Source organism: Pan paniscus, chromosome 5 (genome assembly GCF_029289425.2).
Source record: "Pan paniscus chromosome 5, NHGRI_mPanPan1-v2.0_pri, whole genome shotgun sequence".
NCBI lineage: Eukaryota > Metazoa > Chordata > Mammalia > Primates > Hominidae > Pan > Pan paniscus.
Genome location: NC_073254.2, coordinates 132,202,795 through 132,218,697, shown reverse-complemented (window position 1 = coordinate 132,218,697; position 15,903 = coordinate 132,202,795). Strand labels below are relative to the sequence as shown.

The following is a 15,903-nucleotide window of genomic DNA, read 5'->3' as shown; positions in this document are numbered from 1 at the left end:
GTTTTGCAGAATCCTGCTATAGGAAAAATGGAGCTGTTCGGTGCATTTGTAATGAAAATTATGCTGGACCTAACTGTGAAAGGTAAGCCAATAAAATTCTCTATTTTCTGTGTGGGTCAAAGGAAGCTTTCTGTTTCTCACACTCAACAGCTCTGCCATACTCCCATTCAGTGGGTCCTGAAGGAGATGCTTAAGAGTGGTTGAGGGACTGCATTTCAAAACCCCTTAGGGAAGTTTTCCCAAATCCCATCCCCCAGATACAGCAAATAACAATATGCTTCCTAGGGCTTCAGGCCAGGGCCACATCTCAGGATAAGCACACAGGGAAAAAGGAAATTGAGGATGTGTATTTTGAAAAGATTCTCTAGATGGTTTTGGTAGTACTCTTTTCTCTCTCCATCAATGAGAAATAGTACTAAAATTAGTGTTCCCCAAAAAAGAGTGAGGTTTCCTCAGTAAATAAAATGTGAATCACCTTTTGTCAATAGAGCAATAAATTAGAAAAAAACAACCCACAAAGCTGTTATTTCGCCCATTCTTTATACCAGCTTTATACCATACTAAAAAGTAAACAAATTCCACAGGAGTTTGGGTTTTCTGGATCTCTGGCTGGTATTTACCTATGACACTCTTTTCTTTTTTTCCTTTTTTTTTTTCAATTATATTTTAAGTTCTGGGATACATGTGCAGAACGTGCAGGTTTCTTACATAGGTATACACGTGCCATGGCGGTTTGCTGCACCCATCAACCCATCATCCACATTAGGTATTTCTCCTAATGCTATCCCTCCCCTTGCCCCCCACCCACTGACAGGCCCCGGTATGTGATGTTCCCCTCCCTGTGCCCATGTGTTCTCATTGTTCAACTCCCACTTATGAGTGAGAACATGTGGTGTTTGGTTTTCTGTTCCTGTGTTAGTTTGTTAAGAATGACGGTTTCCAGCTTCATCCATGTCCCTGCAAAGGACATAAACTCATCCTTTTTTATGACTGCATAGTATTCCATGGTGTATATGTGCCACATTTTCTTTATCCAGTCTATCATTGATGGGCATTTGGGTTGGTTCCAAGTCTTTGCTATTGTGAATAGTGCTGCAATAAACATATGTGTGCATGTGTCTTTATAGTAGAATGATTTATAATCCTTTGGGTATATACCCAGTAATGGGATTGCTGGGTCAAATGGTAATTCTGGTTCTAGATCCTTGAGGAATCACCACACTGTCTTCCACAATGGTTGAATTAATTTACACTCCCACCAACAGTGTAAAAGCATTCCTATTTCTCCACATCCTCTCCAGCATCTGTTGTTACCTGACTTTTTAATGATTGCCATTCTAACTGGCGTCAGATGGTATCTCATTGTGGTTTTGATTTGCATTTCTCTAATGACCAGTGATGATGAGCTTTTTTTCATATGTTTGTTGGCCGCATAAATGTCTTCTTTTGAAAAGCACATGACACTCTTTTCTCTCTTTTTCTAAACTGCTCTGGGCTTTGCTCATGTAAGAAAGGCCTTCTCCGCAGAGCACGAGAGGCTTTCCACTGAATGACTCGGTAAGATATTTCCCATTCCCTCCACCTGCCAGCTGCTCACAGTGTTGTAAGATAAAATGGCTTTTGCTCAAAGAGTCTCTCAGACAGGTTTTCTTGTTTTTAACAGAAATGCCATTAGCATTGGCCTCACCATTGTGTTTAGGCAGCTAAATGATATGTAGTGCCCTAGAGACAGGGAAGGAAGAGCCAAGCGGAAATAGTATAAAGCACCCAGTCACTCATCTGCAGGCCCTCAACAGCACAGATGGGCTCACAAACTCAACCTGGGGCTTAAAATGTAAACTTTAAATTATAAGCAATCTCACTTCCAAAGAAAACACCCTCTATCTCTCAAAAAGTGGGTCTGAAACTCAAAAAAAAAAAAAAAAGCCACAGTATCTGTGATACAGAGAAAAATCTTTGCACTTGGAAGGCATTGTTATTATGATTATGAAATATGCAAAATGTGGATAATTATTTCACTAAAGGACTGTGGATTTTTTTGAATTTATTTATTTATTGCCATAAGAGGGAAAGCGAGCTTAGGGTCCACATGAATTTCATCTATTAGGAGGGACTGACAGAGATGATTGATTACATTGGGTTGATTAAAATTTGTGACACACTTATCCTATATTTCCTTACTTGGAGACACAGGAATAGGAGGCACCTGATTTACTCATTTTCTGGCTCACTGGAGGTCTGTGGCGGTTGTTAATCAGCCAGGATGGAGTTTTTTCTCCTCAGTGTCTGAGGTTAAATTCAATTTAGTTTGATAATGACCAAGCAGTATTGCTAATGGGTGTTCGATGGCCCCCACGGGGAGAGTTAATGGCCTTAGATAGAGCCCTGCTGACCAAATGTAAAGCTCGCAGAAGTGAAATCACCTGGACCCTAAGGGCACAGTCCTGTAAAATCACACAGGGGTGCAGAGAAGGGTTCTGTCATCCCAAACCGTCAGCAGGACTGCACGCCCACCTCTGACAAGGAATTACAGATGATAAATGCCTCAGCCCACATAGGATGCTCATGAGCTCTGCCATTACCCAGTAAGGCTGGGTCAGATCTGCTGCTGGAGTGGAAGGCTCCAGACAAGAGCACTGGTTTGGGAAGTGAAAGTAGAGTGTTGAAAAGAAGAGATTTGAGCATCAGCCTGGGTGAGTGTGAATCTCAGCTCCACCACTTTGTGACCCACCCGGGCAAGTTCTTTGACCTCTCCAAGTGGCAATTTCCACTTGTACAGAATGGAGAAAATAAAGTTACCTGTCTCATAAAACTGTTATGAGATAATACTGCAAAGTTTTGAGTGTGGGACCTGGCACTGAGTAAATGCTCAATAAGAATTAACAGGTGACAGTATGAGTCATGGTGGTCATTGTCCAACTTCTGCCACTGCCGAATGTGTTCCTGGGACACGTTGGCTCATTTCCCTGAGTCTCAGTTTCCTTAGCTAGAAATTACGGCTCTGAGCTAAATAGTGCCACTGATTAATTATCACTTATGTCCTTGTTGCTTTACATTCTTCATCTGTCATCTTCACAGCCACCTTAGAGAAGGTTGTATTTTGTCATCTTGCAGATGAGGAAACTGAGCCAGAAGAGCTATGTCTTCCTAATTGTGGTGGTCTTTGCTGCTTTTGATTTGTTTGACCCTGGGGATAAGAGGAGGGTTTCTGCTTGAACAGCCAAGCTCTTAAGTTGCCTGAGTTAACCTTCGCCTAATCTGTGTTTTCAATGTATTTGTGAACTTGAACCTCTCCAAAAGAGCTTTTCTAAATATGCAGCTGATTTGTATGGATATCTGTTTTAAACAAAGGTAATAATTAGTCCAAACCAAGAACCTGCTAGGTCTTTTTGCACTTTAGAGATCATTGAGTCAAGTGGTGGTTTTAAAATCTGTGTCCAACTGTCTCCAGGAAAACTTTGGATTCCTGAGCCCTCCCCAACTCCCCTTCACCACCCACTGAAAAAGAATATCCAGGGCTGAGGCCCAGGACCTGTATTTTGACTTCCTGTTGGATTCTCATGCACCAGGACTCTCACTGCTTTGTGAACTACCGCTCTACCTTGACCTTCAATACCACACTCTCATACTAGGGAAGTATTTCTCAAACCGTGACCTAAGAACCTTGGTTGTCCTTGGAAATGAAGGTTCGGGAGTTCTCAGTGAATATTTTCCTAATTTTATGTTTAATTTTAATAATAACTTTAAGGAAAACATTCATTGAAACATGTTCTGGACTTTCTGCTGTGTCACGTTATAATAAGAGAAGATCTCCCTCAGTGCTGGGAGAAAATAACAGAGGTGACAGTCTGTCAATGACACATTACAGACAATTGGAGGTCAAGTGGCATGACATCAAGGCAAACTGTAAAACTAAAGATTCCAAAATGAAAATTGGTGAGAGACATGAGTCGTCACATGGCACATGGCTGGATTGGCATGCTGAACGCAGGCAGTCTCTACCACATCATTTTGCAAGTGGACATTTTGTTATAAGACAACATCAATTATTGAATTAATGTGAATCTGAAATTGATTAGTTTCATAGTTTTATTTATGTTGTATTTGAAAATTTATTTTGGTTTTCAAGACATGTAAAAACCATAGACATAAGGAGTTTCTACCTAGCTTCATGTTTGAAATATTTAAAGATAATTTAAGCTAACACTGGAAGGGGTATTACATGAAAATGCTTTTCCTTTTAAAAGGATCCATGTTACATGCAAATTCGCGAAACACTGGTCTAAAACATAAAACATGTTTTACTTACTCTACCTCTTACACTACTGTGTAAAAAAACAGCTCAAACACGCCCACCTGCCTTGCCTTAACAATTAGGTCCATGAATATTGGCCTGCTCTGGGCCCTACCTGTCTTTCCTCCCTAAAAACCTTCTCCCACCTCACACTTTAAACTCCCCATGTTGGACATGCTACTCACCAAATCCACCAGATCAGCTGGCAAGCTTTCCACATTGTATTGTATTTAGACCATGATCATGATGATAAAAATAATAACATTTATTAAGTACTTACTGGGTGGTATGTCAGGCACTGTTGTAAAAACTTTACAGACAATGATTTAAGCCTCAAAAGAGCCCCAAAAATCCTATGGAATACCATTTTCATCCTTATTTACAGAGGAAGAAATGCGACATAATTTAAGTCACCTGCTCAGAATCACACAATGGCTTCTTTATCTGTGAAACTATGAGCTGCTTGACAGACACAGCATCATATCCCTTATCCCTCCTCTGTCTATTCTTCCCCCAGCACACTATCTGGCATGTTGAAGGCCTCAGTTGTTTTTATTTAAGTAAAAATATTTTTTCTCAGTAAGAAATAGCAACAGCACTTTTCATGTTCCTTTAAAAAAGGTACTATGTAGTGACAGGAGTCAGTCATTCCTTGCCCTGTTTTACCCCCAATCTCCCACCCCATTCCAGGAAAATGGAAAGGGTGACCCAGAGTTGACTGAGTCTGGCTGAATAGAGATTGCAAATGGAAGTTGTCTTCTGATGCAAATAATTGTAAAATGCACAAGCCTTGTAGAGTTTTGCAATTCTCATCCTCATCCCAGTAGTAACAACTAAGAACATTTTGAAGATGAGGTGCTCCCTTGGGCAGCATATATACTAAAATTGGAACAACCCAGAGAAGATTAGCATGGCCTCTGTGCAAGGGTGATGTGCAGAATCGTGAAGCAGCCCACATTTTTTATCCTGCATGTTCTCCCACATATGAGGGAGCTAAAAAAAATTGAGCTCATAGAAGTAGAGAGAATAATTCTGATTATTAGAGGCTGGGAAAGGTGGCAGGTGGTAAGTGATGGGGGAAGGATAGGGAAATGCTGGTTAACGGACACAAACTTACAGCTAGATGGGAGAAATAATTTGTAGCTTTCTACAGCATTCTAGGGTGAATATAGTTAATAATTTAGTTTCTGTTTTCAAAAAGCTAGAAAAGAGGATTCTGAATGTTCACAATACATAGAAATGATAAATGTTCTAGGTGATGAGATATTAACTACCCTGATTTGGTCATTATACATGGTATACATGTATGGGAATATCACTCTGTATCCCATAAATATGTATCATTACCTGTCAAGAAAAAAATAAAAGGGAAAAAAATCCTTGCCCAAGACTCACCAGCTTCACCTGCCCCCAAATATATAATATATAGCAGTGTGTGTAGTGTGTGTGTGTGTGTGTGTGTGTGTACTTAGTTCATTTAAAAAGATGAGGAACCTGAGACTCTGAGCCATGAAGTGACTTAATCTAACATCACACAATTGGGTTAGCAATAAATCCAAAACTAAAACCCAGGACCCTCAACGTTCAATACCATTTTCAGTCATATGATCTCAATGTTTCAGTATTCCACACTGCCTCCCATAGCAGCTTTAATAGTATACTTTCATGCATTAAATTTGGTGGTGGAGTGAGAAACATGCTAAGACTACATGATGATTGATCATGTGAATCTTGTTGCTTAAGGATCAGAAGAAAAGAATGGGGCAAATTAAAGCAAATCCTAAGTGACTTAAACCCCTAACAGAAAAGGCAGAACACAGTATCATCAGAGATGAAGATGATAATCATAATGATTTCAATGATGGCCTTGATAATGGAAAAGAAAAATAAGGAAGAAGAACAAGAGAAAGCTAACCTTTATTGAGGTTTACTGTGATGCGGGGATTTAGTCTAATTCTCTCTGAAGACATCAAGTTTTTCACACGTAGACCCTGTTGTTTGCATAGAGTTCTTATGATTCCGTACTCTCTAGCTTGCTCAACTCCTGAATTCTTGCCCTGTGACCCTGAATAGGTTACATACGTTTTCCTAGCCTTATTTCTCAGTCTTTCATAAAGAAGTGGAGAGCATTTACATGGCACCTACCTTGCAACAAGTTCTTTTTTTTTATGTCATTTTATTTAATCCCAAGGACAGCTACAGAGTGACATCCCTCCCAGAAAGGTTTCTGAGCCACCTAGCCCAGGAGTTTGGGCACTCTTGACAAAGACTTTCAGTGCCAGCTGTATAGCCCTGGGAGGAGGAGCAGAAGAGAAAGAGAACGGGCAGGCAGAGCAGGGGGAGCTTCAAGCATTCCTGAAACAGTTTTTGGTCAAAATAATCTTTTTTTCTAAACATCATATCTTTTGTTTTTCCATTTTGCCCAAATAATATAATCACTAACCAAAATGACAAAGTTCATATGCCACAATCCTTTCATTTGAGCCATAAACTTACCAGTTCTGTTTTCCTTGGATGGATCAAGTCATTAATAGACTAGAAATGAGATTACGGAAGAAAAAATAGGACCAGGCTACTGGGCACCAGGGCTCCAATGCTGACTCTAAACTCAAATACTGGTGCTTTTGTGTCTTTGTTGTTAGTTCTTTGAGGGCAGGCTTGGGCACTTTTATAATCATTAATTTATTAATTAGTTCATTCTTTAATGCTAGACTGCTGGAGTGGAAAGGACATTAAGCCTGGAGTCCCACAGAGGTTTGAGCTATGCAGCAATGAACAAGTCATTTAGCTTCTCTGCCTTCTAGCTTTCTTATATATAAAAGTAGGGGTTTGTCAGGGACTATCATAAGTAAACTTTTGTATGCTCATTTTGTTAAATCCATAGGGTCCAGAGTTTTGACTAAAACTTCAGAGTTTCCTCTAAACCTACCACCAGAAGATGTTCTTAAGACTCAGAGTAACTCAAAGTAGGTTTCCACTGTGATTGAGATTCCAACTTACAGAATAGAAAATTTGAGTTTTCTCTTGTAAAAGACCAGGAGACCTCCTATGGAGAGCAAATGCAGTGGAATTAAATGAAAAAGTTACTGGCATCTGACCTCTATGAGCTTGGGCAAGCCCCTTCACTCCCAGACCTTAAGATTCCCAGCCACACATTGAGCCGGTAGATCTGAGTCTCATTTCAGTCGGCCAAAGAGCCTAATATTCTCTGTTTGGTGAACTTCAGCAAAGGCCAGAAATTCAATCCAGCCACAAGTTCCATAGAGGAATAATTTATGCTGGCTTAGGGACCTGCAGGCCTATAAATCTGAGGTGCAAAGACATGAGAAAGTGCGAATAACAACACTCATTGAATATTTCCTCTTGGGGTGTCTCTTTGTGGGTTGTGTAGAATTTACATTCATCCCCATCTTTTTCATAGACCAGATTTCTAGAGTTCATATTCTGTATCATTATGGTTAATTTATTTCCTGTTCTTTCAGAGAATGGGCTATGTGTTTTTCTTCATCCTGTCTCCCTCTATGTCTTACATAAAATGGACATGAATTGTCCTTGTGTTGGATGAATCCACTCATTCATTTATAGCAGCAGCAGTGTGGTCCAGGGTGGAGCAAAAGAAAGAACTCCAGGGTCAGAAGGTTTGGACCTTGCACTGTGACTTTCCAGCTATGTGACCCTGGAAAACTGAAGTAGCCTCCCAGAATGCCAGGCCTGTGTGGCCTCCCTCCCAGGGTGTCTGTGGTAACTAAATAAACTCACATAGATGAAGCTATGAGGTTCGATGCAGGTAAAGAGTTTAAAGACTGACCATATCCTATCACTACAACTACACCAAGAAACTGAGACATGGGAACAGAGGCTGAAGGAACATACACAAAATGTTGACAGTGACTTTTTTAGGGTCCTGGGATTACAGATGTGATTTTTTTTTATGTATCTGTTTTTCAAATGTTCTGAATCATGATTCCCTTACTTTAAAGGGAATCCTTTAAAAAAAAGTAGTGTTTTATTATTACTGGCCAGGGCTTGTTGATTTCCTTGGAAAGCTCTCTCTTCCTTTCCACTCCCAAGGCCAACACCCCAGCCCAGGCCCTCTATACCCCACCCCATCCCTCTGCTCCAGCCTGAAGTCCATCCTGCATGCTGAAGCCAGCACCAGCTTCCTTCACTACCACTTCCATCATGCTCAAAACCCTTTGCTGGCTCTCTTTCTTTTTCCCTCTCATGCATCAGAACTAACTTCTCTACCCTACCTTCAATTCCATTATGGTGTGACCACATGTTCTTTCCAGCTACTCTCAAAAAGTGTCTGCAGCTCCAGTTGGCCCATCTTCTACACTAGTTTAGGGTCCACAGCAAAAGAGAGTGCACAATCAGCCAACAAGCATGTAGTTTGATTTGTACAGTACTCTTACAAGGTTTGAATCAACTTTTAAAAATTGCAATTTCACATAAACATCCAAATTTCCACTTTTTTCTCCAAAAATAAAATATGGCAACATAGGTCCTTCATCCTCTCAAGGCTCTAGGCTGGCAACAATCAACTTGAGCCTAGTAACAGCTCTTCCCTTAGATGGGGCCTACAGGCCCACCACTCACAGCAGGGCCTCTGCTGCCCTGCACGGCAGCTTTGGGAAAAGTAGGGAAAGGCATTTCTTCCTCTGGGCAGAGACAGCCTCACCTAGAGTGCACAGCTTGGCAAGGCAAGCAAAGGCTAGATGGATTTCAGTCTCCATTCTCCAACTCAGCTGGGCTCTCTCATCAAAGGCCCAGCCAGCCTGACCATAGGCATTGGCTCTGCCCACACAATAAATGCAGGTAGGCACCTGGCTTCTATAGGTGCGCATATCTAAAACATCCAGAAGAATGGCAGTCTGGGCTCCAACTCCATTGATCTGTGGTACTCTCAGCTCTGCCATCTGCTTTGACTCCAGGCTGGCTTTGCTCAGTTACAAGTTGCTGCCAGGAGCTAAGCGTACTACCTGCTGCCTCTTCCTTCACCTGAAGATGGAGAGAATGCCACCCCATGACCCTCAAACAAGAGCCCAAGCTACACTCCTGAGTCAATCCCTTTCGGCCAGGAGAATAGCAGGCACTGAATGGCTCAAGCTTAGTTACTTAAACAATTCATTGTGACTAGATTGATCAATGTTTCTCAATAGAGGTGCTATTAACGTTGTGGCTAGGACATTTCCCAGCTGTACGCTACAGATACATCTCATTGCAGTACCTTTGGCATATCTGGTCCCACCCATCATATATCATTTGTGTACACCAGTTCCCTGGCTGGATATACCAGTTCAATCCTATAGCTGGAAGCCTGGCTGAACTGAATGGCCTACAGATGAAGTGAACCAAATGATCTATAACATAATGGGGAGGGGTAGTTCCTTAAAAACGAAATCTGGTCCTATGAAGAAGATGAGAGAGTGCAAATGAATTCTGGGAGGGCAATCAACAAATATCCACTACATCTTTCTTCTTTGTAGGAAAGAATATTAAAAGGAAGAAAAACTATGATGCTAAATATTTAAACGTGTGATATTCTTCTTCAGATGTGCTCCCGGTTACTATGGAAACCCCTTACTCATTGGAAGCACCTGTAAGAAATGTGACTGCAGTGGAAATTCAGATCCCAACCTGATCTTTGAAGATTGTGATGAAGTCACTGGCCAGTGTAGGAATTGCTTACGCAACACCACCGGATTCAAGTGTGAACGTTGCGCTCCTGGCTACTATGGGGACGCCAGGATTGCCAAGAACTGTGCAGGTGCAGTATCATAAATACTAAGCCAGCTGCCTGGCCAGCATGACTCTCTGCCAATACTGAATTTAGATAAAGAATTTCTCTTGGGGAAGTATTGTGAGTGCCCCCTTGTCACTTTTCCAGGGCAATGTACATTCTCAGGAATATGCATCCCAAACCCATCAGGGATAGAAATTTTTATCAAGGCTACTAATATAACTTTGCTCATGGGTGGAATAAACTAGGAGACATTAACACAACAAATGAACTTTTGTCTTAGCATCTTATATCCTTCCAGTTTTAATCAAAGACATAAATCGGACTTCTATGGATTACCTGCCATTAACCAGGAGACTGAATGAAATCTTGTATGGTTCAGGCTAGGCATGGTGGCTCACTCCTGTAATCCCAGCACTTTGGGAGGCTGAGGTGGGTGGATGGCTTAAGGCCAGGAGTTTGAGACCAGCCTGGCAAACATGGCAAAACCTTGTCTCTACTAAAAATACAAAAATTAGCTGGGCGTGGTGGTGGGTGCCTATAGTCCCACCCAGCATCCCTTGAACCCAGGAGGTGGAGGCAGAGGTTGCCATGAGTCAAGATTGTGCCACCGCACTCCAGCCTGTGTGACAGAGAGATTCTTCTCTGAAAGAGGAAAGAAGAAAGAGAAAGAAAGAAAGAAAAAGAAAGAAAGAAAGAAAGAAAGAAAGAAAGAAACCTTGCATGGTTCAAATCAGTTTTCTTATTCAGAGGGCTATATCTCTCTTTCAGTTATGTTTGGTAAAATCAAGATTTCCATAAAATAGATTAGCAAGTCAAGGGTACCATTTAATCACCAACATCCTCCAATTTCCTCAAATTATAAGAGGTAAATATTTCAAAGATAGCATAGAAAACTTTCTGGTTAGGCTTCAGTTAGACTGAAATGCACAAATCTTATTCATCCATTTGCCACATAGAGTGAAGCTCTTCAAAAGTGAGGTGACATTGCTTTCCTCTAAGAGTACAGGAAGGCTGAGATTGAGTATGTCTTACTCTTATGTGACTTTGAGGGGACGGAGGGAGAGCAGGAGATATTGTACTCCTGTGGCATGCCTCTATAAGGAATTCTTTCACTGAAAGAGATTTCCACTTGAAAAGATTCAAGGAGTAAGGAGTTTTAAATCAAAAAAATGCAACATATATGTTCTGCAGAAGTCACAATAAAAGTAAACATGTCTACAAAAAAGCAATGTGCATAGAGGCATAACACTGAGAATGACAGCAGAAAGGAAGGAGCACTGTGTCTAGTCAGGCTAAAGAGAGAGAAGGCGGACATCAGAAATAATGTTGGCAAAATCAAAGCCTGCAAGGTTGACATCCTGATTCTCAAAACATTTACTAAATTTGTGTTTAAACTACAAAGATGCAGGTCACTCTTGGAAGAGAAGCTAATTTTAGAAGCAATAAAGCATGATCTCACTGAAAGATTTAATAAATCTGCATTTTGTGGAATATTAAACCGATGAAATGTAATAAATAGATCTCCCATGAACCTGGTTTTTATGATTATTCTTTAAAGACAGTTAAGAAGTGGGGGGAAATGCACAATTCTATTCCAGTTAATTGCTAGCATAGATGGTAAGAGAATTCCTCTTTAAATATTACAAATTAGTTCCCACCCAGAAACTCAGTGGAAATTGAACAGTCTGATGAGATTGGGCTTTTGTTTTTGCTTTTTCCAAAAGGCATTACAGAAAATCATCAGTAGATGAATAATGGGCTCCCACGTCTTCTAAATTCATGTAAAAATGTTCCTGATTCCTTGCAGCACATTATTCTTATTGCACTCATAGCTGTCATTTGGAGGTTTGGAGTCTGTCTTGCCAAGGGTCAAGCGCAGTGGGAGCCAAGAATCGCTCCTGGGCCTCCTCACTCACTCCTTGCTAAGCTGCTCCTCCCTCACACCTGGCAATGATCAACCCCCGAGTTAAATTAAACTGGAGTATCAGTCTGCAAGGAAGGGATGGCTTTCAATTTCCAGTTGAATGATGAGCTCGTGGTCATTTAGTATCTTGTGAAACTTACCAGGACATTTTTGGACTAAAGCAATTGCACTGTCATGTCAGAATCCCAAAGAGTTGGGAGAGAAATCCTAGAAAACTTAGATTCAATTTTGCCCAGGGTCACCTTTGAAAATCTCACTGGGCTGGAGCTTAATCAGATGAAGGGCATAATCTCTGTGTCGTAGATTCTACACAGTCTGAAGGAAGAATGTAATTAATTCCCACTGACGAATTATACACTGATAGCTAGTGTTTCTAGAAACCAGGAAAATATTGCCATATTTTAAGCATTAAGAAGTGCATTTCTCGTCTCTTGTTTTTGTTTCCCACAGTGTGCAACTGCGGGGGAGGCCCATGTGACAGTGTAACCGGAGAATGCTTGGAAGAAGGTTTTGAACCCCCTACAGGCATGGACTGCCCAACCATAAGTAAAAATAACAGTACATGATTGACTAACCCCACTTTCTCTAATGTGCTGCAGGTGTGGGATTAAGAAAAGCTATGCAATATCACTCTCTAAAAACTGCTGAGTCCCACCTCTGGACTTAACCCTTTCTGCACCTCAGCAAATGGAGCCTGCACCAAGTACTTGGTGGTCCACTTGATTCCCTAGGGCAAATGGGTGGTTTACATTTGCATAGCTCTATTTTATCCAGTCTTTACATTCAGAATCTTGCCTAATGGCTAAAGGCAAAGTCAGAAACACAACTCCCAGTGACAGAGCTCTTTTCAGCTCCTTTTCCTATATCGTCTCTTCAGGTCCCTGAAAATACGACGTACAAAAAATTTACAACACCTGGGGAAACTGAGATACCAAGAGATTTAAGTGGCTTCTCCCAAGTTACCTCAAATCTGAAGTGGGAGCAGAAGTAAATATTCAGCCTTTACAAAATGGAGCTGCCTTTTATCTTTCCTGGTTTTCTCTGGCTCTCATGTTAATTAAATCATGAGGAGTTACACTAGGAACAAAACTTTTGGTTTAAAAACTATTTTAATAGTAGGCATCCCCTCCCCCAAACAGAAGTATCTTGGTCTCTCAGTCCCTCGGAGCAGACGAGATTAACCTTACCATTGGATTACATCTTAGAAGATGCCATAGGTAATGCCAAGTTTACAACCTGATTGAACAGGTGGCCCCTAGACAAGGCCAATTTAAGAACATCAAGATGCCTTCCTGGTCCTAAGCATCTCCCCCACCAAGCCTGAAGTACTGGCTGGGAATCATTCCCTTGAGAGAGCTTATAAGTAAAACCATGTTAAACTTCAAATAACAAATTAACATATTAACAACCATTAACACGCCAGTCTCCCTTTATCACTTCTCTAGAAGAGAGCACCATCTGAGGGAAAGAGATCGGGAACAGGCACGTTGCAAAAGGTGATCAAGGCAGTTCTGAAACACAAAGTGCCATCCTTGTGAGTGTGTCACAGGAGGGCCCTGGGTTCTGGAGGTGATGACAGTGGTCAGAGGAACTCAAATGTGAAAAGTGAGAAGTGATGAGGAACTGGGACCTGCCTCCCCATGTGCCCACGTTCAGCCTGAACTTTGGTACCCTCATCAGATGTCAGGAAGCGACTCTCGCAGCGATAACCTCAGACCTCCCGGTGCTGAAGTGTTCATCCTGCCAGGAAGTGGGGCTGTGAGGAGGAGCTGTGCCCTCCCTGGGGTGGGGAGAAGGCTGGTGCTAGCCCCTGAATACTGAGAAAAGCTAATAGGAGAGGAGGAGCGTCTAGCCAATAGCCGTCTTCACTAGCTAATGCCAAGCAAGATACTAAAGCCTGACAAGAATAGAATTACAGCTCTTCATGAGACAAAAATAAAAATGGTATTAACCAAGGAAATAGAGATTTATGTTCTGCTAAAATGGCCTGCCTTTAGCATGCTTTTGACTTGTGATTCTGAAGAAATGTTTCACCTCCAGGCTGTGATAAGTGTGTCTGGGACCTGACTGATGACCTGCGGTTAGCAGCGCTCTCCATCGAGGAAGGCAAATCCGGGGTGCTGAGCGTATCCTCTGGGGCCGCCGCTCATAGGCACGTGAATGAAATCAACGCCACCATCTACCTCCTCAAAGTACGCAGGAATGTTCTACTTTCCACTCTGTTTTCATCCTGGCTTCACAGGCCCGCAGCTAGTAATTCCTTCTACCCCTTTATGTATCTGAGTCTCATACCTGTATTACAGGTTGTTAGACCTGTAGGTCTAACATACAAAACATAAGTAATTTCATAGGAAATTATGAAAAGTTGATTGTAACTATGAGCTTGGGCCAAAACAAGAACTACTGTCTAAAAAAGAGGTTATATGGGAAATGAAATGACTGAAAGACTAGTATCTATGCCCAAAACTACTGAGGAAAGAGAAACACTTATTTCCTTGGCGCAGCCATACATTACTTGTTTAAGTCATTACCACAAAAGGTACTGCAAGGCTACCATTTCCTTAGCCTTAATTTGCAAGGTTTTGAGTTTGTCTAGAAGCATCCTTCTTCTTCTCTGTCTCTCCTCACCCCACCACCCACCCACCTTTCCTTCTTATTTACACACATTCTCTCTCATTTTCTCATACTCACAGTCAAACGCAGACATTCACACACACCTTGTTTCTCCTCATAGCTCTACTGGTTAATACCTAGTAAACAAGTTAAAAGCAGCCAACAGATTAAAAAACAAAAACAGTAATACAGTTGGCCCTCCATATCCACAGGTTCCACATCCTCAGATTCAACCAATCACAGATAGAAAATATATTTTAAAAAAACAATAAAAAATAATGCAACAATTAAAAAAGAAAAATACAGTGTAACAACTATTTACACAGCATTGACACTGTGTTAGTATTATAAGTGGTATTATAAGTAATCTAGAGATGATTTAAAGTATTCTGGAGGATGTGCATACATTATCTGCAAATACTAGGCCATTTTGTATCAGGAACTGGAGCATCCCCACGGGGTCCTGGGACCAATCTCCCACAACTACCAAGGGATGACTATATAAAGGTCCTTATATAGCTAAGATTTACAAGTTTTCTTTCCCACTAAATCATGGGCTTCTATCACAACCAAAGGATATTTTTAAAATAATAATCATTAGCTGAGGGAAAATGGAATTTAATACCAGCACATTGTTTTGCTTTGTTAGTCAATTTAGGAAAATGATTGAGAGCATGGACTTTGAAACTAGGTTGCTTGTATTCAAATCCCAGCTCTGACACCCACTAGCTGTGTGACCGTAGGTAAGTTATTTAACCTCTATAATTCCTCAGTTTCCTGAATAATTATTGCCTCTATCTCATGAGCTGTTGAGAGAATTCAGCGAATTGATATATGTACAGAAGTTAGAACAGTACCTGGCATACTAAGTACTCATTGCTTTTTGGAGGTGCAAATGATATCCATAGCAGTTGGCCAAATATGTAAAGTGTAAGCAAAAACAAAAATTGTATTGTAGCTTGGATAGAATCTTGGTGTGAATTTTATTCTAAACTTTGAAATTGTTCTTGTCCAAAATTACCTATTGGAACACATGAAGACACTACCCCCCAGGGGAGTCACCCAGATCCAGGCCTCCTGAAACCACTCAGATTCTCTTTCCTCAAACGCACAACTTCAAGACAGGAATCATTACGGCAGACAGGAAGTCAGTGTCAAGATTGAAGGGCTCACTCCCAAGTAATCTCAGTAAAGCCTCATTTAGACCCAACTCCTCGAAAATGAAAAAGGAGAAAGCCAGGGGTCTGAAATAAAGAGACTTGCATTAAAATGAGGAAAGTTAATTTCTGTACTCCATTTACATCAATCCTGGTGGGTTGGTCAGTT

At 41.1% G+C, this 15,903-nt stretch overlaps 1 protein-coding gene, 1 long non-coding RNA gene and 1 other non-coding gene across 7 annotated transcripts in view; 2 read left to right on the top strand and 1 right to left on the bottom strand.

Annotated features, from left to right (window-relative positions):
* Positions 1-15,903, top strand: part of LAMA4 (laminin subunit alpha 4) — a 145,498-nt gene that overhangs the window by 52,982 nt on the left and 76,613 nt on the right. Inside the window, exons 5-8 of one of the 4 annotated variants that reach the window (XM_008975760.5) lie at positions 2-82; positions 9,850-10,064; positions 12,415-12,510; positions 14,005-14,156. In XM_008975760.5, coding sequence (XP_008974008.2) covers positions 2-82; positions 9,850-10,064; positions 12,415-12,510; positions 14,005-14,156 — 544 coding nt within the window. Of the gene's footprint in view, position 1; positions 83-1,519; positions 1,558-9,849; positions 10,065-12,414; positions 12,511-13,998; positions 14,157-15,903 lie in introns of those variants that run through there. The other 3 variants (XM_034962721.3, XM_063605423.1, XM_063605424.1) reach the window with 3 other exon arrangements.
* The window catches only part of LOC130541608 (uncharacterized), a 95,169-nt gene that overhangs the window by 52,417 nt on the left and 26,849 nt on the right, over positions 1-15,903 (bottom strand). The window lies entirely within an intron of this gene.
* On the top strand, positions 5,150-5,256 carry LOC112440176 (U6 spliceosomal RNA). The gene has a single exon (XR_003028364.1). It is a non-coding gene; the product is annotated as a U6 spliceosomal RNA (small nuclear RNA).